The following is a 20,042-nucleotide window of genomic DNA, read 5'->3' on the forward strand; positions in this document are numbered from 1 at the left end:
GCTAGCAAAGGTGACCCTTCTAGTTGGACAAATCTTCCCTACTACGCTACGGTAGCTTTTGTTCTGAATTCTAACCTGCGGTACGCATTAGCAAATTCCATAACACACGGAATCGCACTAATACTGTGCCTCAAGAACAAGGAGCTACCCTCACCAAATAGCCAAATGGCATGACGATTCGCACCCGTAACTATGGATAGCGACAAAACGAACTCGGAGCTACTGTGGAATCAATAATCCGAGCTTTCAGCACACATCACATGGTGACCGAAGCGCGCACACCGCAACACGTTGAAGGGTGGAACAAGCGTGGAAGCACATGCATCAACAAGTGCGGTGGCGGGTGAGTATGTAGGTGGTAGATTACAGATAGTTTCTTCCAAGGATTTTGACCGGTCGCATTAGGTTGCGACGTTGCATCATCGTTTTCGCTGTTCGTAGAAAGTGCTCAAGTGCGCGATGGTGATTCCGCCGAGTGGAACTCATCGCACAGCCGTTCTTGTGCGTTACACTAATTGCATACCTCTCTAAAGCACTGGAAATTCTTCCACTGGAAGCCACCTCTTTAGCGTATAACACCATCAGCGCTTCTATCACAGTCATATGTGCATTCTGTTGGGGAAGAGAGCAATGCAGAAGAGTTGCGTTATTGACATAGCTGTCCACAGTGGAAATATGTTACACGGCAAACACTTACAATTCTAAGAGGATTCGTCTGTATGAGTACTGTCTCGGTGAGGGGCTGATCAGACGACTCGTTCAGGGGGACACCTTTCCGGGACAGCGTTTGCAGAATCGACCAGTGATTCAGGCTCTGGTAGTTCGGATCGGAGTAGATGTTGCTCAGCACCTGACAGTAGATCGACGCATTGCCGAGCCCGACCACGATCTGCGGTTTCAGATGATCCTGACCTTCATGGTCGCGGTAGAACGGATCCTTCAGAATTTCTGGCACACGATTGTTGTACGCTTTCGAGAGCAGCCACCTGACTGATGACCTCTGTTTGGCCTGGCGAAAGAAAGAAGTGACAAAAAGACATCAGTTACGATCCATTAGTTAGTGCAAGACAACATTTTGTTACATGCAAGGAGGTTTAAATTTCTACACTATCATTACAAAACCTTGCTATAGGACAAATACACTCAGATCTCAAGCGTGCATTGTACGACGCAATGCTACATTACTTCTCACAATGACATAACTAAATTGGAAGCATTACTTCATTGCGTATCACCACTGAAACCTACCGGGCGAGGGAGACCTCGTGTGGGATCAAGATACCGGCACCATGTGCTAAAAGACAAATTAATCGCTCCATTGTTGCAGACAGTTCGTCGCTGCTAGTTTGGTCTCCCCTTCTCTCCACACCAAAAAGACGCTATAATTGCAAATGTTTTCAAGACAATATTGTCAACATCTGTCAACTGCACGCATAAGTACCATCCAGCTACAAATCGCGTCGTCGGAAAAGTGTGACAAGGCTACGAAACACTGCCGGACCAAGAAGCGTGGTAGGCATCGCACAATGGTTGAGTGAGCCCTTCTTGCAGTGAGTGGAATTGGTGCTGAGTTCCCTTCAAACGCAAGGCAACACCCATCCGTAACCATATGTGTGTCAACTGGGGACGGCAAGGTCATAAAGCGTTTAATTTTATTGTTTTCTCTTCCAGCCAATCCACCAATGGACCGGAGGAGGTCAGACAACACCGGGAAGCAGTGATCATAGGCTAAGGGATGCGGTAGTGTCCTTGACAAACATTATTCCCCTTAGAGCCGTCATTTTCGAAAATCGCTTCTTGATGTTTCCACTCACACACAAATGTTGAACCTCGCTTGTTTGAAGACTTAATTTAGATTTGCTAGCATAATATCGCCCATTTTGTACGATGTGCGTGACGCTCGTTGGCTTTTCATTGGCATAATTATGGACCGGTTCCGGAATCAACAACCACCACCCTCCTGTCCTCTTCTTAACGCCACTAAAATCCGTACTAAATAACATCCACCTCAAATGCCTCACCTTTCCCACCGCGTGTCAAGTGAGGCGTGTTCGACTGGGGTTAAAGGTGAACGTTTCCTCGTGGTCCAAATGACGGTGTGACGGTGATGATACCATCAGCCAGCCAGTAATCCGGCCAAAAACCGAAACCTGATTTACTCGGCACCCGGGATAACGGAGTTTGTTTACCTTTTTACTTGAGATTGTGCCACAGCCGTGGCACACCGTACAAACTTCACCCGTGCGCTCGTTAGTACCGCATGAATATGCAACATTAATCATGGTGCGGGACGTAACTATCACACCTACACGCGCAATATGCAGTGTAATGGGGAGTGTTTGCGTGGAACATTTTTATGTTTGTTAAATGGAAGTCCAATTGCGAAACATAATGAATAAAATTAAATTCGTCTCATATTTCAATGCTACCAGTGACTTTCCTTTTCCCTTTAGGGCGTCTCGGTAGTGTATTGGTTGCGGCGCCGGGTCTTCAGACGAACGGACCAGACCAAAATCCCATCTGGACCAAACTTCCGTACGCAGGACTGACTATCCCGCTACGGGCCAATAATGTCAAAGAAAGCCAGAAACGGCAGGCCACTAGTCCTCTTGAGAATGTTGTGCCGATAATGAAGTGACTTTCCTCATTTCAGTGCGGGCATGGAAGAACTAATGGTTGCCAAATCTTGTTAAATCCTTACACAAATGACTTAACTGGGTATTCCGGTGGGCGCCATGCAGAAACAAAAACCGGCGAAGAGAAAACTTTTCCAATTATTTCACACTGCCCCCAGCCAATCTGTACATCTTGCCAGATTAAGCTCCAAAGCTTCAAGATATTTCATCCACTGTGCCCTCTCTACGGGGGATTCCCAACTACGAACGAGACCCATGCACTAACCTTCCTGCTTCATGGCTCGTGAACTCCAGCGAGGCACCCTTCCCATCTGCCGAGCATCCGTAAAAACAAAAACCAAAAAAAAAAAATAGTCCATCAGGTTTTCCACCAGCTGATGCTCTAACATGCGGAACTGCAGCGATGTGCCTGCTTTTCAACAAATTTGAGGTCGTTTAGTCGGTCGAAATAAAATCGATCGACTCACCGCTTTGCTCGCCCAATTGTGCAAGCCACCGCAGGGCGCGTTCCATTTTTCCATCATGCTGGCCAGCGTGGGGCGGTTTAGAAGGTATGTGTGTGTATGGTTTGTGCATTCTACATGGCCATACTCACTCACCTGGATCATTGTTTTTGCCCTTTTTCATTGGCTCGGTTTTTTTTTTTTTGGCTGGCGAAAGTGGGCGTATTCATTAAAGAAGCATAAACAGATTTTAAACGGCTTGCCTGAGTAAAAGCCTCACAACCATTTTGGCTGCGCTTTCACAGAGGGGGCTTCTGAGAAATAAGCTTGCTAATGTATGTGTGTGTGTTTTTTTTGGGGTAATTTAATTACGAACTTTAAACCGCTTAGAATTTGAACAGTTCTAACGAATTGAAGATGGCTAGGCAGACGTCTGATTCCCAGTAGAAGAAGAGATAACTCTTTGAATTCATCTGCCTGTCAACATTAGGTTAAAAAAAATAATTCCCACTTACTGAGCATGGTGTGATCAACAGATGTAAAAAACTTCTTAATGTACATCGGTACAAACTTTCCAGTTTTCCATTCCCAATCTCATACAACTGCCTTACCGTGACGTGTTTGGGTTGTTTGTCTCTTCTGTCCATTTTCTTGTGTACCGTGTAGTGTTGTACAGGAAACGTCAACATCCGATTTGTACCAATCGACCCCAGGAGTCACGTATAAAATTTCCCTCATCCTCCAGCCTAACAACACACCGCTTGCAGTAAAAGTGTGTCCAAGTGCTTGTTGGAATTAATCACACTGACAATAAGTGTGCTTGTTGAAACCACAACATAATTCATGCTGTTTCGGAGCATCGTTCCCAGAGCATTCGGGCAAAAAATAAATTACAATTGCATCACCGCCAACGAGTGGCGACGTAAAACAATCTTCCGCAGGATGTTTTCTGTTGTCTTTCGGTGTGGTAACCTTGCCGGTTTCAGTGCCGTGACACATGCGAAATGTAAATAAAGCAAACATTACACGGCTTCTACCGACTAAAACCCTTCATCAGCCCTGTGATGACCCGAAGGTTCGGGATTAGGTCCGATACAGATTGAAATATCAGTAATATTATTTTATTTTTTTAAATGTTGTATAGTAATCGATTTAAGTTGCTTCCAACGGTTTTTTTCTTCTCTATTCGCCCTTTTTTAAACCAAATTCGAATGATTCACGCCCAAAGATGTCACCGCCACTAGCCTGAGAATAGCACGGCACATGGTGCAAAAATAAAAATACACACAACACCGCCTAATGCGCTCGTCCATGCGCATAAATTGTGCATCTCCGCCATGCTAATGCCAGCGAACGCGTTCGATGCATCTATGCTTGGCCGGGACCGCACTGTCAATCTACTAATTCTCGCTCGACTCAACACCAGCGACGCAGCGCTTGCTGGAGGCATGGAAGGGACAGCAGTCGGAGGGTGGAAGTAAGGGACAGTGCCTGAATGTCTTAAAAATAAACCTACCCCGAGTCGAGCACTAGCGAGCGAGACACCATGCAGGAGATAAAGGGAAAGATGATAAGAGATGGGATACGATTGGAAAGAAACGAACCTCCACCCAGGAATAACTGTACCTTCGTGAGGACTTTAAACCGTGTGCCGTAAAAGAGTGGCCCCTCGAGAGTACCTGACCGACGAGTGTGCTCGCTGTGCGCGTTTTGTCGACGTGCCAACGGTAGTGCTGGCACAGGGCATGGTTTATGTTTTGGAAGGGAAACCACCACGCTCATTAACGAGACCACGGCACGCATATGCACACCTCGAGATATTCTGATTAATGTTATCATCATCACCAACAGAACGGTTGGGGGAACTGCGTAGCATCTGCGTTTCCAGGTCTCCAGAAATAAGCTGATGCAGACACGTCGCAGATGCAACGGCATATTGCGAGGTGATGTGCAGGTACTGGTGCAAGGGCCGAGAGATCATGATAATGTGCCGATGATGATACCCTAAACTTCATTAAGTGATGAAGATCGACACAGCTGATTCTCAAATATTAAGCTGGTGTAAGGCGCAATGTCTGAGGCAGTATGCAAGCAAAAAGCCTTGCCCATTGTTTAGTTCTCTTGACTTAAAAAAATGCAACTCTTTTCATATCTAAATCCCATCGTGCCACAATATGGTCGTATATAGACACAAATCTACCGGGGCAACAATCGACGACGACAAGCGGTGCGCTGTCGGAGAAAATATTTATGAACCGTCCATCACCTTTCATCGTTTTCTCGATACGGCCAGGGAACCAGAGCACCTCACGAAGATGATGTTGTTTGATTGAGTTTAGAGGCTATGCCGTTTCGGTGTTGGAAGTTGTTTTGAAAGTAAACCGCCCATCGCATCCCACACATGTCTCGTGGGATTGATTATAAAACCATGGCAAACAAAACATTTTTCTCTCACTTTACGGCTCATGGCATCTGGAATCCGGTGTGTGTGTTTTTGGGTGGATTAGTGATGATCGTTGGATGAGTCCATGTTTCCGTTGACAATCAGGTCGAAAGTGTAATAAAGATTTTGAATTATGATGAATTTTATACATTTAAGGGGAGATTACATTAATATATGACGTGTTTAACGAAGTAAAATGAGTAGAAACATTCATCAGAAAATGTTCTGCACCTAAGATATCATATTTTATATCACAGCCCGTAATGACGTAATGGCGTAGGACGAAAAAAGAAAAGATGTAGTATTCCGTCAGCCACATATTTTAAGAGGCACCTCCAGCAACTTCCGACAACTCTTTAACTAGAGAAAAAATCCACACCACCATTGGGTTTCGTTGGGTATGGAATGTTGTATAACAACACCTGAGACTTGATGCTTTGCTGAAAATTGCAAAACCTTAACCTCCACCATTACGGCAAGAGTGTCAATAACGGGGCGACCCGATGCGTCCGACACGGGACTGGCCACTCATATACGAACAATGCCAAGTTCACCAACACATGGCAACTGTTCACCCCGCGCTCAGCGCACCAACGTGAGGGTTGTTGCCACCTTTTTTTCGTGCGATCACACAAGCTTCTGTGAAACCTTGAGTATGGACCATGGAATGTCGTATATCAACCGACAGAGAGGCGAAAAAAAGACAGCATTTGGGCGTGATTTTTGGTGTCCGTTCGATAGTAGCCACTTACTTACATTGGAGCTTCCGTAGTGGGGAAAAACTAATTTGCACCATTACAGCGAAATCTTATAGTTCAAAATTGAGAAAGAAAAATGAAAAAAAGAACTAGAAGACTTATGTCGTAATAATCAACTCCCCTTAGGTTAAAGAGAGCAACAATTATATAAAAATTGATTTACAAACAAACGAAAACCGACAAAGAGATCAGCCTGAGCTAAGAATTATCATCAAATTTTGTCTCTTTAATACGTAGATACGATACGGCGAAGGATAAAGGAAGGTCACTAAATTTATGGAGACCTCTTGCAACGCCAACGCCTACCGCAAAGTCGGCTTTTGCAAATAAACAATCTCGGACAGTCATCCCCCTCTGTTGCACTGTGCCGACGCAATCCACTACTAGCTCCAAGCAAAAAAGCCCCACAGACAAATCAAACTCCGCTCTAATATCATTTGCCAACAGCAAACTGACAGCTGTCAAGTGGAGTCTTCGTCGAGCGACCCTCGCCGGCAATACGATACCTGGGCGGAAACACAAAGGGAATGACGGTTGGGGCCCTAATTGATCGATTAGTCGATATTAATTAAATGCGTTATTACATTTTTATTGCGATGCTCAACTTCGCGATCATTCGCGAGTTGCTCTCTACATTATTTTTATTTTGAATATTTTTTTTTGCTGAAGGACAGAGCAAACCTCGGTAGAAAGTCTTGGCCCATCCAGCGTCCAGTGATCGTAAAGGAATGTTTCCACACACCAAGTGCGATCAATCGACGAGGAAGGAAAGGTGAACAGCCAATGTGCGATCAACCGTTGGTTGGGGCCTTTCGTGACTTCGGACTCCGCACCGTATAACGACTTCAAGTTCGCCGGCTCGTAAGCCATTCTCCGGTATCCCACGCCAAATCGGCATTCAATGTAATTCCAGCACACACTGGAATTGTGTGTGAGTGTGTGTCTGGTATGATAATTTCCGTTCCGCTGCATTTTTTTTTCGCAAACCACCCATCTATTTTTCTGCACCCGCTCGTTCCACAAACGTTCGGGCGGAAAGTGACGTCCAATCATTCCAATCACCATTCCACTCCATTTTCATCGGGCGCGACAACGGACGGAATTCTCTTTCTCCGCACACCGGATGCCCGATCGTGAGTTCCGGAGTTGGGGTGTTCCGTACCGTGGTGAGGCTATAGGCAACAACGCCCGTGTCTCATGTTTCGTGTCTCCCTGCTTCCGGTCGACCGGCACCGACGATGTTGTTTTGCATGTTTAAACATATGCGGTCGACTACTACCACATTCATTCATCCGTAGAATGCATAAAATGCGTCTTTTCTGTACCAGGAGGTACCCGGGCACCCAGACAGTATCGATTTCGAAGACTATTTTCGGTGCAGCAGTTTACTACTTTGTCGGAACCGATAGCATAAGCGTAACGTCCGATAATGGTACGGATGGTTTCTATTGTCACACGATGAATTATGGGCCAAAGAGAAGAAAAAAAGATCAGTGTTTTTAGTTTTGAGTGTCCTATTTGGAAGTGCCAATAAACGCTAGCCGCTACGACAATGTACAAATGATTTATAAATGTTGTCGAGGGTTGTAAAGTTTTCCCTTTTATTGCAAAGAACTTCTCTTCTCTCGGGCGAAATCACTTTTTTGTCCAAGTGGACCTCTCTAGACGGAGCTTCATAAACTTCTGCTGCGGGACGAACTTTTGCATGGTCCGTAGCGGGCATGGAGGCCATTATATAAGCGTGTAACTAATATTTTGGCCACAAAAACTTGTTTGTTTCCAATGCGTGGTTAAATACAAAAGGAAGACAGCAATGAGCTACACACATCGCCATCCTGCTGCAGCGTCAGAAATGACACCAGCCGTTCTAGAGTTCCAAATTGTTTGCTACTCCTACACTATCCGCACGGTCGTTCTACACGGTGTTGGTTCCACCTACAAGAAATGTGACACTTTTCTGTCGCCTTGTTTGACTCCGCCCGAGGTTTGGAGATTTACATACACCTTGGCTAAATGGGACTCCAGTCGGCTCGCACTATCACCGCCTATTGAGTTGTGTAGTTGTAGTGGATCATCGTAATTTATGCACATAAAACACGGTAACTGAGACTAACCATGACGTAATGGTATCGCCTGGCGTGTTCTTATTCTGTACTGCAAACTACTCAATCAATCAATATTCTGTATCGTTCTAACAGACATTACACAGAACAAAATATTTTCAATTTTCAGCTTAGATCTCGTTTCAACTAACGTTTCCTTTTCTATATTACAGCGATTGTCGGAGTTTTGCATGCAGAATTCAATTTTTAAATTGCTAACTTCAAAAATACGTTACCTCATTATAAAAATTTATTTTCATACAAATTTATTATAATTCGCGTAATAAACATATGAATATCAATTACGAATGTGCTTCATAACATAGGAATAAGTATTCCATCCTTTAATTTGACATATAAACGATGTTTTAGAGGTAACTCAAGATACGCGGATTTCTCTGGAATACATTATCCGCGTATCTCGGGTATCGACTGTGTCCAAAACATTGCATTTCAAAATAACTCTTTGCGTCAAATTTCTACCCGCGTTTATACCTCCAAGTTGAACACTTTTCCATGCAATGCAAAACCAGTGTGCAATGTCGTCGGCTACAGACGTCATATAATATTGTAGGTTTACAAAAAAAACGCCATGACCTACAAAGACATCTGAAACGTTTACAATGTCATCTGCGCTATGTTACATGTTAAGCGTATGCAAAAAACGGTAAATATGTTACAATATCTTCCGGGGAAACGTTGTATAACCACAAGCAAAAGTCAAATAAGACATACACAACATCTCAATTGTGAACATAAAACCACATGCATGAGTGTCTTAAGCCACAACACTTTTATACCTTTACCAACGTTACCACAAATGCGTACATCCGATCATGATCGGCTTCATGGTCTTACCGATCGGTGATCACTAATCACGGTACACGGTCTTGGCGTCAGTAACCACATACACACACACACACGAACGCCCCCACAAAAACCTGCTGGGGTTCGGGTGAGCAACTTAATCGACCATCGATCCTCACCCCTTAATCGATCCTCACCCTGGATCGCGGCAATTGCTCGCTTCCAGCGACCTTTAAGGTACGTCCAGGGGACCTCCAACGAAGGAGTTCGTTTTGGGATGGTAAATCATTTACACAGGTGCCCAACGAAGGTGTAAACTATCGAGTTCAACCGTGACTCACGAGCATGCAGCAGCAATTAGTGAACTTAGGTTTAGCACGCAGAGTAACTGCGGGGCCACAGCAGTTCGGTATAGAGACATTTCTCTCTTCCTCGTCTCAAATTTTCAACCAGATATCCGGAAACTTATCGGGCTTTTTATTGGGAAGCGCTGTGGATGAGGTAATCAATGGATATCAACGGTGTTCTTGCAGGCATGTAAGTTCACACTGCACCGAGCGAGCCGCGAGGAAGATAATAGAGTCGTGACTGAACATGGCCGACAAACTGGGGGGGTCGTGTGTAACATTACGACATCCGACGCTTGGTTAACCGTGACCAAAACGTGCACATCGAACTTACACCAGTGTTCGCCCGTTTGTAACGGGCGGCGATCCACAAGGAGAAAGTTCATCCATCGGAAATTCTTGACGCTACTTTCTCACACTCTATCCCGGGCGGAGCGGGAACTAACACAGCTGGGAGGGAAATTGACAACCCGCCTCTGCGACGAGGTCACTTTCTTCCTGCATCACAACCTGCCAGCGCGCTCAAGGTGACAGTGGGCTGGATAGGCAAATCAACCGGACAACCCGCTGGAAGCAGGGAAAATCGCACCAAAGGAGAAAGTGAAGGTTTGTACAAGCCTAACCCTGGCGCATTGTGAGCATTACCCAGAGAACTCGGACATTAACTCCACATGAACGAACCGATACAACCAACGACTTGCTTACAGTGGTAAGGCTCTTGGGTTTGGATTGGCCGGATTGGGAGGGTTTTGTAACTTCTTCTCCAAAGGGGAAGATGTTGTTTCGGTTGCGACCGTGGAGTAAGTGAGTGTACCCCGTTTGGGGCTCCTTTCTACAAACAACACGGTATGCCACGCTGGACAGAGCAAAACAAACAGTGGTCTCGCCCAGTGTCGATGTTATTTTTCCTAACCAAGCGTCCAGCGCAATCTATGGGACGCGTAAAACGTGACGATGGACGGGAAAATGTGCGCTATTTTTGGTGGTGTAAAATGTGCCCACAAATCGGTTTCTCCGATAGGTGCCTGCAGTGTGAGATGTTTAGCATAAACACAAATTAAAAGTACTCGCGTGGTGTTACTGTAGCTAAAAAAAAATGTGTTTTTCCTTCGCGACATACAAATCAGGGCAAAACGGGAGTGTTGGTGAGGTAGTTAACCAACAAGTAAATTAGTACCACTCACAGCACGTGCTTGACCCTTTCCTTTGCATGCCCGAAGAGACGCTCCTAAACGGTTGCTTGGGATTTTATTTCATTTACGGACGGATCAAAGATCACACCACTAAAGGGCTAACGTACGGGGTCACCGCAACAAGTTTGGAAGCGCACCGGTACACTTCTTCACTCCTTCTTTCTCATAACACTGCCGAACGCTGCTTGTTACGCATCACGACTTTATGTCTATCGTTATGCTGTTCAGCGCTAGCGACAAGGTTCACCAGACATCGTCTCTCATAGCGAGAGGCACAACGGGGGACCATGTGTCAGTTGCATGGTCTGGACCGCAACATAAACCACACGCTTCCGTAATTCTCTGCTCTGTCTTCATCTACCGGTTACATACTGTGCAAACTTGGCCACAAAACATGAAGACGTATATGCGAAAGTAACAACAATATTTTGCTAAAATAAAATGACATCCGCTTTGGTAAAAGAAAATATCAGTCCAAATCAAATACAATTTTTGGACAAGAATTTCGACATTTGAAAAATTACATTCTACACAAAAAAATACTACAATTTTGCTACGGTCCCCTGCCAGATCAGCTCTGCCAGTGAAAAAATGGCTTGTGGTTCACTGTTCATGCTAATTTTATGTTGTGACACAGCATCTTAAGAAACAGTCACAGGTGTTTGAGGGACCGGAGTGTACGGAAAATTGTTTACGTTGCAACATTCACACGGGTCGTAACTTCAACCCGCTGCTGGTGAAGCAAAGGAAGAAAAACTTATCGTAGAATTTGCAACATTCCACAACAATTAAACATACGCATTCGTAACATTGAATGGCATTATGAGCAGCAACTTCGGTAATCCACTTCTAATCAATTACAGGGTTTTACAATTCAGTTTTGAATGGCTGCTTGTAAGCCGCGAGGTTATAAGCCCCGAGTTGAAAGATTGTTTGAAGTTAACTGTTAACGGTTTATTAGTGATAAGTTTTGCCATTATTATTGTTTTTGGAAACCATTTTTGCAGAATGAATTTTATAAATGAAATGCTATTTTATAGAACAGAAATTTAAATACCGTTGTTTTTATGGAAAGTATCCCAAGCGTTACAGATTTTGAACAGCTAGTGCAAAGCCGTTAAGAGACGAGGCACCGTTTAGAAGGTTTATTGAACATACGACTTTATCATACTTTAACGTTATTATTTTTTGTTTCAATTCAAAAAACCGATTTCAGCCGATGTGGTTTGGTTACAATAATTTTCAAGTGATCTTTATTTTTGACTGAACATAAGCATCAAACTAAGATGCAAAAAATGTCTGCTTATGAGAAAACGCGACGAATTTTTTCCACTCCACCAAATAGCATCATCCATTTAACCAACTGCTTTAAGAAGTAAAAAATAGCTACGGTAACGAGGAACAATTTTACTTAATTACAGAATCATTCACATCCAGCATCATTAGACCAAAAAATCCAAACTAGCAACGCGAAACCGTGGAGCAAGTTATGCCGGCGCCGCATTCAATTGAAATCTTTCTCGAACGCAATGACGTAAGTCATATGTCACATATGGGAATGAGAAGAAGTAGATAGACGCAGTAGAAAAAAAAAAACCTCAAAAAACATCAAACAATCCGAAAACGAATCGAAACTAAACAAATAAATTAGTGGTAATTTCGGTGCACGATCAAACATCAAAAAAGCGCCAACGTTTGACAAACCGGAACACACTGGAGGAGATGGTGAGTGACAAGCAGGGCGTTTCGGGGGTTATGTTGGCCAGATTGCATCATTCCGATTGAGATGGTTTAAATTCCGTTGCGGTAGAAATAGTGTAAGCAATATTATACCTTACAAAAATAGACCCTACAATTAAACAAACGCATTCCGTTAGTTCACAAATTTCTCCTCACAACACACGAACGCATGACAGAAAAATCGTTGATTGGAATAGAGTGGAAACGTTTATATGTTATAATTAAGGTGCTTGGGTACGAACCTCTCCCGTTGATTGACGCCGGGTTGAATTCCCCGCACAGAAAAGACGATTGATCGCGGTTCGGTTCGGTGAGACAAGATCAACCGTAACGCGCGTTACCGCCATCTTTCGGTGGATGTTTAGGGTGGGCTGTTTCCCTTCCATTCGCACTGTTCCATTTGTCAAGGAAGTGCAGTCAGCTTGGAAGAATTTTACGAACATTATCGTGACAGTTTCAACCTGAGGGGGGGACTGAGCTGTGCAAAGATAATCATCATTATTACTCAATCGAATGAAGCGGCCGGCGACGACGTCTATCTTTATAACTATTCCGTCATAACACATTGGCCGATCTGCTTCACCGCGGAACGATCGGAATGAGCGGTAAAAAGTGATCATAAATGTTTGCTTCCAGCCGGCTGCGTACGTGTCTTCCGCCGCTAGACGCGTAACCGTAAAGTGGGGTTAATTTCATGGAAATATTTCACCCCACTTGCTGGGATCAGTGATCAGTTTCCTCTGCACCATCACCATCGATCACAGCCGGGCGGTGAAAGAGGACCGTACATTCGATTGTTTTGCAGAAGATTATTATTTTTGTTCCACATAATAGGGCATAATCTCGCGGAAAGGCGGCAGAGTCGATGCAAGGGAACGGCGAAGAATTGCGGATCAAGTTCGCCCATCGTTGGGGGATTGTTGCTGACACAAGTACCATAGCATAAGCAGTAGCATAAACCATTTTCATCTCGTCTTCACCTCTTTTATCTGGTCTTGCAACCGCTACTGGTGAAGGTCTTTCTTTGCCGTCTTCTCAATACGAATGGTGCTCCGGGTCGTCTATCTACAGAGATGCCTTCAGTGCAGTAGGAAATAATTGCCTACTGCATCATAACAAAAGACCCTTCGTAATGCAGCCGTAACCAAAAGCAGGGTGTCTGGCGACGCAAGCTGACTTCCACCATTCATCAGCGGACCGATGTTTCTATATTTTCCACATAATCATCTTTTCCCCCCGAACACACACATACACACACATATATGTACAGGCGTGCCGAGAATCACAACTACAGCTCCAAGCAAATTCCAAGCGTTTCGAGTTTTGCTACTGATTTTTGTTTATGCTACGAAGGAAATGCAACCGGATCTTATAGACCGCTGTGCTCCACCACCAACACTGCCACTGAAGTCATCGTCATAGTGGACCTTGAGGGAGACCGAATACAGAACAGTTATGGTTGGGAGACTTGGACGGTTTTTTTTTCTCCCTCGTTTTCCCTGCTTTTCCCTTCACACAATGCGGCTAATGATTTGTGTGTTGGAATTTGCCTTTTTCTGGAGTCTTTGGACTCGCGTTTTGCTTCAGGTTTCATGCAGAGCGTATTGCAATGGAGCTGCTGAGCAGCAAGTCAATTAGCAATTAAAGGCGAATATATCTCATCGGCGAAGAAACAAGTACGCATGAAGATAAATCGTTCTATCGTGCTTAAACGGCTCTGGACGTAGGACAAACGTGCATGCTCAGTAAGTTTGAACTCTAGATGTCGACCGATGTCTATTTAGACATACTGATCCGCAGCGCTCATTAAACATGCACTATCGTAAAATATGTTGCTAGAAGAAGATCATTAGAGTTGTTATGCTTTGCATGTAAGACTTTCATACTTAGTTGACACTATTATGTTTTCTTAAGCTCTTAGACATTATTTACTTATCTGGTGCTACAACCGCTTTGCGATCTTGACCTGCTGTAGCCCTGCTCTAAACCTCTCACGGTTGAGCGTCTTCGTCTGCCAATCCATTATCCCGGACTTTCTGGCGGACGCATCACTCCATCTAAATTTGGGCCTGCCACGCCTCCTCTGTCCATGTGGACGACCTAAAAGGACTTCACGGGTTCGGTCGTCCGGTGTCATTCGCATGAGGTGACCAGCTCTCCGGGCGAGTTTGGCGAGTGTAGTCCGCTGTACGACAGTAAGTTCGCCGTACAGCTCACAGAGATCGTCATTGTAGCTCGAATGTTCATACATACGGAGCCAAACATTCTTCCGAGGATCTTCCTCTGAAACGCGCCTAAGAGGGATTCGTCAATTTTGGACATAGTCCATGTCGCAGAGGCGTATGTGTATTCTGGAACTACATCTATATTTCTATATAGTTCCAGCTTCGTTCGTCGCGACAGGTGTTTTGAGTGGAAAAGTTTCCTCAGACTGTAGTATGACCGGTCGGCAGCTAGCACCCCAACTGATGCTAGGATTTGTTAACACCTTTGGCCTTAGACATTAAACTTTAGAATATTCCAATTCTTTGGATTCTTGATGCTCTAGGATCTTGCATAAAATAATTGAGGCGTTAGTAATATTCCAATATTCCAAATACCTTTAAAAATAAAACAGGTTAGTTTCTGAAATGATCTACATCGACTAGTCTTGGTAGCACCGCACCATAACTTTCCAGCCCACACTTGTCCGCCACCAGACTGGTTTCTGTGTTTAATGGCGATTTTGTGTATTTCATTCCAAGTCCTACGACAACCGCTGCGAGATTTTAGGATCGAACTACCGACAGAATCGCTGCTGCAACCTCGGATGTACTCCCACGAAGATGCCGTACGACGAATCGCCCGCTGCTTACTGAAAGCTGCCGTCATCGGGCCCCGTAACCACACAGCTCTAAGTGATCGTATCCAAATGGTGGTGGTGGTAGTAGTAGAAGTAGCGTCATAATGCCGCTGTGGTCCAGGTAAATAACCCGCCACTACATTACATCGTGGCACGAACGCATGACTTCAAACATGAAGTGTGGGCGAAAAACAAAAATCTTCCCCTTGCCTTCTGTGCGACGCCATTCCATCGTGACCTAGCCCTCAATTTCCTTGTCAAACTTACGCACACAAAGCGAACAAATGATAGATGGCAACTAGTCGGCATTAGTCGCCAGAATGTCAAAGCTTGAAACAACAAAATCATTGCTGGGCAGATGAAACGACTCCACTCCAACTGTTGGGGTGTTAAATATTTATCAATGAATGAAGTCATTCGGCCGAATGGGAGGTTGAAGCAGTCGTACAGGTGAGATGGAACAAGAAAGAAAGCCGTAAGAGCAGTACACACGAATGTGATTAGAGAGGTGACATTTCACAACCACAATAGCAACAAATTTATTGGCGTTCAGAGAAGAATTATGTCTGGATATTGAAATACCTAATGATTTGTTAGACTAATAATCTACATTAGTTGCCATCTTACTTTACACAATAGCCACTTAATTAGTTTCCATTTTGTAGTGTTGATAATACATGTTTGTAAAGTTAATATCACTAAGGAGCTAAGGAGAACAGTTTTCCGACTAAGCCCACTACACTCAGTCAAGCTTGTCGAAAGCTATTAATTAACCTTTTCCATTCCATAAAGTGTAGTCCGTATTATTCATCGAAAAAAGGCAAAATAAAACCATATGCTTTTTGGAAGAATGGGTTCGTTATTTTAATTACATAAGTGGACACCTGGACAACCATGACTGGGCAAAGATGATGGTTTTGTTTGCTGAGCGTTAAGCGACTCCACTCGCCGACCAACCTCACAGCATTCTATTTGTGACAGTCATCGTATGCGTATTAAAGGAGAAGCTTTAGCAAAAGAAATCAAAATGGCTCAGCTTGAGCCATTCGATACACAAACTACGCCGAGAGTGTGAACTAGAGATGGGAAATTTAATTCTTTTCAAGGAATTATATCCGAGTTAAAAAAAATAGAATGAAGATTTCACTCTTAAACTCACTCTTAAAGATTTAAATCTCTCACGATTAAGTGAGCATTGTCACGGGTAACTCTCGCTAGAGTAAACTCACGATTTAAATCGTGAGTTAAAGATCGCCGTGAAGAGTTAAGTTAGGAGTTAACTCTCGTAAGAGTTAAGACACAATTTAAATCATGGAATTGCAGGTCGCTTTGAAGAATAAAATCTTAATTATTCTGAATGATTTTATTCTTTGTGAATGAGATAAATCGCAAAGAGTTTTAAATACTCTTCTTGGAGAATTGTATTGAATCACTCCCTAGAAAGATTAAAATCATTCATTCATTCTGAACCATTATGCACATCACTAGTGTGAACCGAATACCCTTCGTTTTACAACATATCCGTAAATATAGTACTAATACTGCGGATAAGTGGATGGATGATTTTTCCTTTGTTTATTTTTTCCTATATTGCACAGTGAGTATGAATGAGAACAGTACTGTCTACAGTACGGTTGCAGAACAGTACGGTTGCATGCCAAGGTGCGATTATGCTGATATACCTTTATTTTGTTTCGCAGCCGATTCTGTTAACAGGGTACTTTCGCGTGAAGGGTAAGTTCTTCCCTCCCAAAAACAAGTTAGAAAGAAATTGTGTTCTTGAGAATATTTAAATAAATTTACAATTTTTTTAAATCTTTAGTTGTTACGTACAGAAAGTTTTGAACGAATGAAAGAACTAAAAGAATGGAACCGTCAGTCTGGCAAACTTTACGACCAGGTTAGCTTGCTATCTTCATTTATTTGGTGTTATCCTAAAATTTAAACAATTTTTTTAAACAATTGTGAAGACGATTTAGTGCAATGGAATTGTGATTTTTATGTATGTGCTGTCAGCCGATAAGTAAGTAAAAATACATAATATTTCGGTCAATATATAGGCCACTGTTTAATCGATATCGACACACCCTTTTAGCCGTGCATTCGTCATAAGAAGGGCAGCGTATCAAAAGGAATATCACAAAAAGCCAATATTTTTTTGACCAATGTTCCAACCCAATACGTTTGAGTTCTGTTTAATGTTGGTAAAACAAACAGTTAATAATGGGCTTTAACGAAATGCATTTCTCATTAGGTTGGTTTCAACAACATCCTTCCTTGAAGCTTCTCCAAGCGCTTCTGGCAGCGGCATTTCAAACGAACTTTGAACCAATTTCCATTAACACCTACTTTAACAACATGCCGCCTTGCACACACATCGAACGTGTAAAATGTGGCCCCGGCAAACGCATAGAAAAAAAGGGAAAGGAAATCATGGTTCGTTTAACAGATCATTCGAATTTCCTTCTTCTACCATCATGTTGCGGAATGCAATCATGTTCCCTTTTTCTCATGGGGGACGCGGGTTGGAAAATGATACCCAAAGGAATCGGTAAGTGAGGCGATTTTCCTCCGGTGATGGTGATATCACCGGATCGCTATTTTGGAGCGTGATATTTATAAGATGCGGCAAAATAGCACCAAACCAAGAAACAAATCAATTAAATGATTGGTTTGAATGTTTTCAATTCGTCTAATTTTAAATAACATTTCGCATCCAGTTACGCTCGATCGGGCGCCATCCGAATGCATCAGCTGGCGAAGAAAAAACACTGAAGAAGCCAGTACACAAACCTCGCCAGACATAGATCGCCATAAAACATCAGGCTAAATTTAGTATGACGCAAGCTTGTCTTTGCAAATTAATGATGAGTTCTTGCAACAGTGAAAATCGATGGCCCCCGCGTGTCATTCGTTTGGAATAGCAGTACGGAACCGTGACATCATCGCAACTACCACACGGTTCACGTTTTGCCCACGGTGTGCTCATATTTTCTCCTGCTAATCCAACACCGTTGCACCTTTCACCGTGGACACAACCGAATTCAGCGGATATGGAAATGCTCCGAAAATGGATTCCATCGGTAATACATTTGTTTTGTTTTTTTTTTTTCATCCTAAACCTGTCTCATGAGGTTCCTTCCGCTTCTGACCTAGCTTTTATGATGAATTATCTATGTATTTTTTTTTAAATCTCGATTTTCTCTTCGGCATTCAATTTTGATTTGAGGAACCATTTTTCGGTTTTCAATTGATTTTATGAAATATTGATTTATTTATTGCGTTTCATGTATTTTTTTTCCGCACACACACAGTAGTTTTCGTTTAACTGACAAAAAATCATTCGACTACACGCTGACACGAGTGCACTTTCTAAGTTCGCGGATTGGTGAGCCCTCAAATATTCAGCATATTTTTCATTTCATTGTCTTCAAAAGGAAAGTCGCACCGCGCCATAATATGTGGGGGCAGGTGTGTACCGCAGTTACGTTTAACTTATTTCATGTAGTCTTCTGTTTGTTCTCTCTTTCTTGCGCGGTTGATTTATTTTTTGCGAAACCTCCTAACCCACTAAACGTGAGCAGCATGTCGATATGATGATGATCGGTGCATTACCAATGGGGTCACTGCGCGAATGTCTTACGGGGAGTTTGCTACTGGTAGAAGTGTGTGTGAGTGTGTTTTGGGAGTTCCCTAAACATTCATCAGCATGGTCTAAAAGCTACAACGGTAATTTTGTGATGTTGCGATATGCGATAGTGGGTGGTGATACTTCTTTACACACTCTCGAAGACAGTGTGCTTCAGCCACACCGAAACGATCACCAAACGGGGCGTTTGAAGGAAGTATCATTTCTCCAAGTGCCTCTTGACCTAATTCATCAAACCTAATCTGGATGTTTATTGCTTCGAGAAAATGAGCTGAATATTCATGTGGTGTGGGTTAAACACAGCGCCAGATAATGATTTCTTCACACCTTGGTGAACTTGTCAATCGATCAAATTGCGGGTCACTGACTTTTCCTTCCTTTGCTTTACTCTCAACAATGAATGTTTCGAAAGTCGAGTTCGAATTCGAAGATCAGAGGTTATTTTTTTAATGAAATTTAAATTAATTTTTCTACTTTATCGCGCACGACAACCGCAAGAGGCCTAGAGACCTGCCATTAATGGCTTTCTTTGATTTTATTTTTCCGTAGCTGGACAGTCAGTTCTGCATACAGGGGTTAGGTCCGGTCAGAAAGATGTCTTCCGAGTCCAGCAACATACAAAATCACACTTCTTCATCGTCTTCCATCGAACAGGTAAAACCGGCAAGGACACCCACACGACCGCACACGAAAAACCTGACCTGACCATTATCGATCGGGGCCATATCAGCATCAGCAACATTACATCCCGTGCATGGAAAAATCTGTTATCCTACGGCCAGCAATACACACGAAAGGTGCCAAAAACATTGCACTGCTATTAGCAACATAAAGCATTCAATTTGGTGTGTACGTGAGTGAGCTGAAACACTTTATCACAGTGGTGAAATCATTTCATCCTAAATAACGCCATGCTCATGCACAGGTAGCGGGAGATTGACATGTGAAAATCGTGTGTAAACATGCAGCACAAAAAAAAGCCTTTGCATTTCAATGGAAGATGTACCCCCCTTCAACAATGACCCACGAAAAGCAGAGTTGAAGGTCACTGACATGACAAAGGCATTGTGCGTGTTTCCACC

At 43.4% G+C, this 20,042-nt stretch overlaps 1 protein-coding gene across 1 annotated transcript in view; it reads right to left on the reverse strand.

Moving 5' to 3' along the window:
* LOC128706757 (patronin) overlaps positions 1 to 20,042 on the reverse strand; it is a 50,755-nt gene that overhangs the window by 24,708 nt on the left and 6,005 nt on the right. Inside the window, exons 2-3 of the mRNA XM_053801700.1 lie at positions 698 to 1,009; positions 524 to 612 (exon numbers count right to left, since the gene is read on the reverse strand). Coding sequence (XP_053657675.1) covers positions 524 to 612; positions 698 to 1,009 — 401 coding nt within the window. The remainder of the gene's footprint in view (positions 1 to 523; positions 613 to 697; positions 1,010 to 20,042) is intronic.

The sequence above is a fragment of the Anopheles marshallii genome, chromosome 2 (assembly GCF_943734725.1).
Source record: "Anopheles marshallii chromosome 2, idAnoMarsDA_429_01, whole genome shotgun sequence".
NCBI lineage: Eukaryota > Metazoa > Arthropoda > Insecta > Diptera > Culicidae > Anopheles > Anopheles marshallii.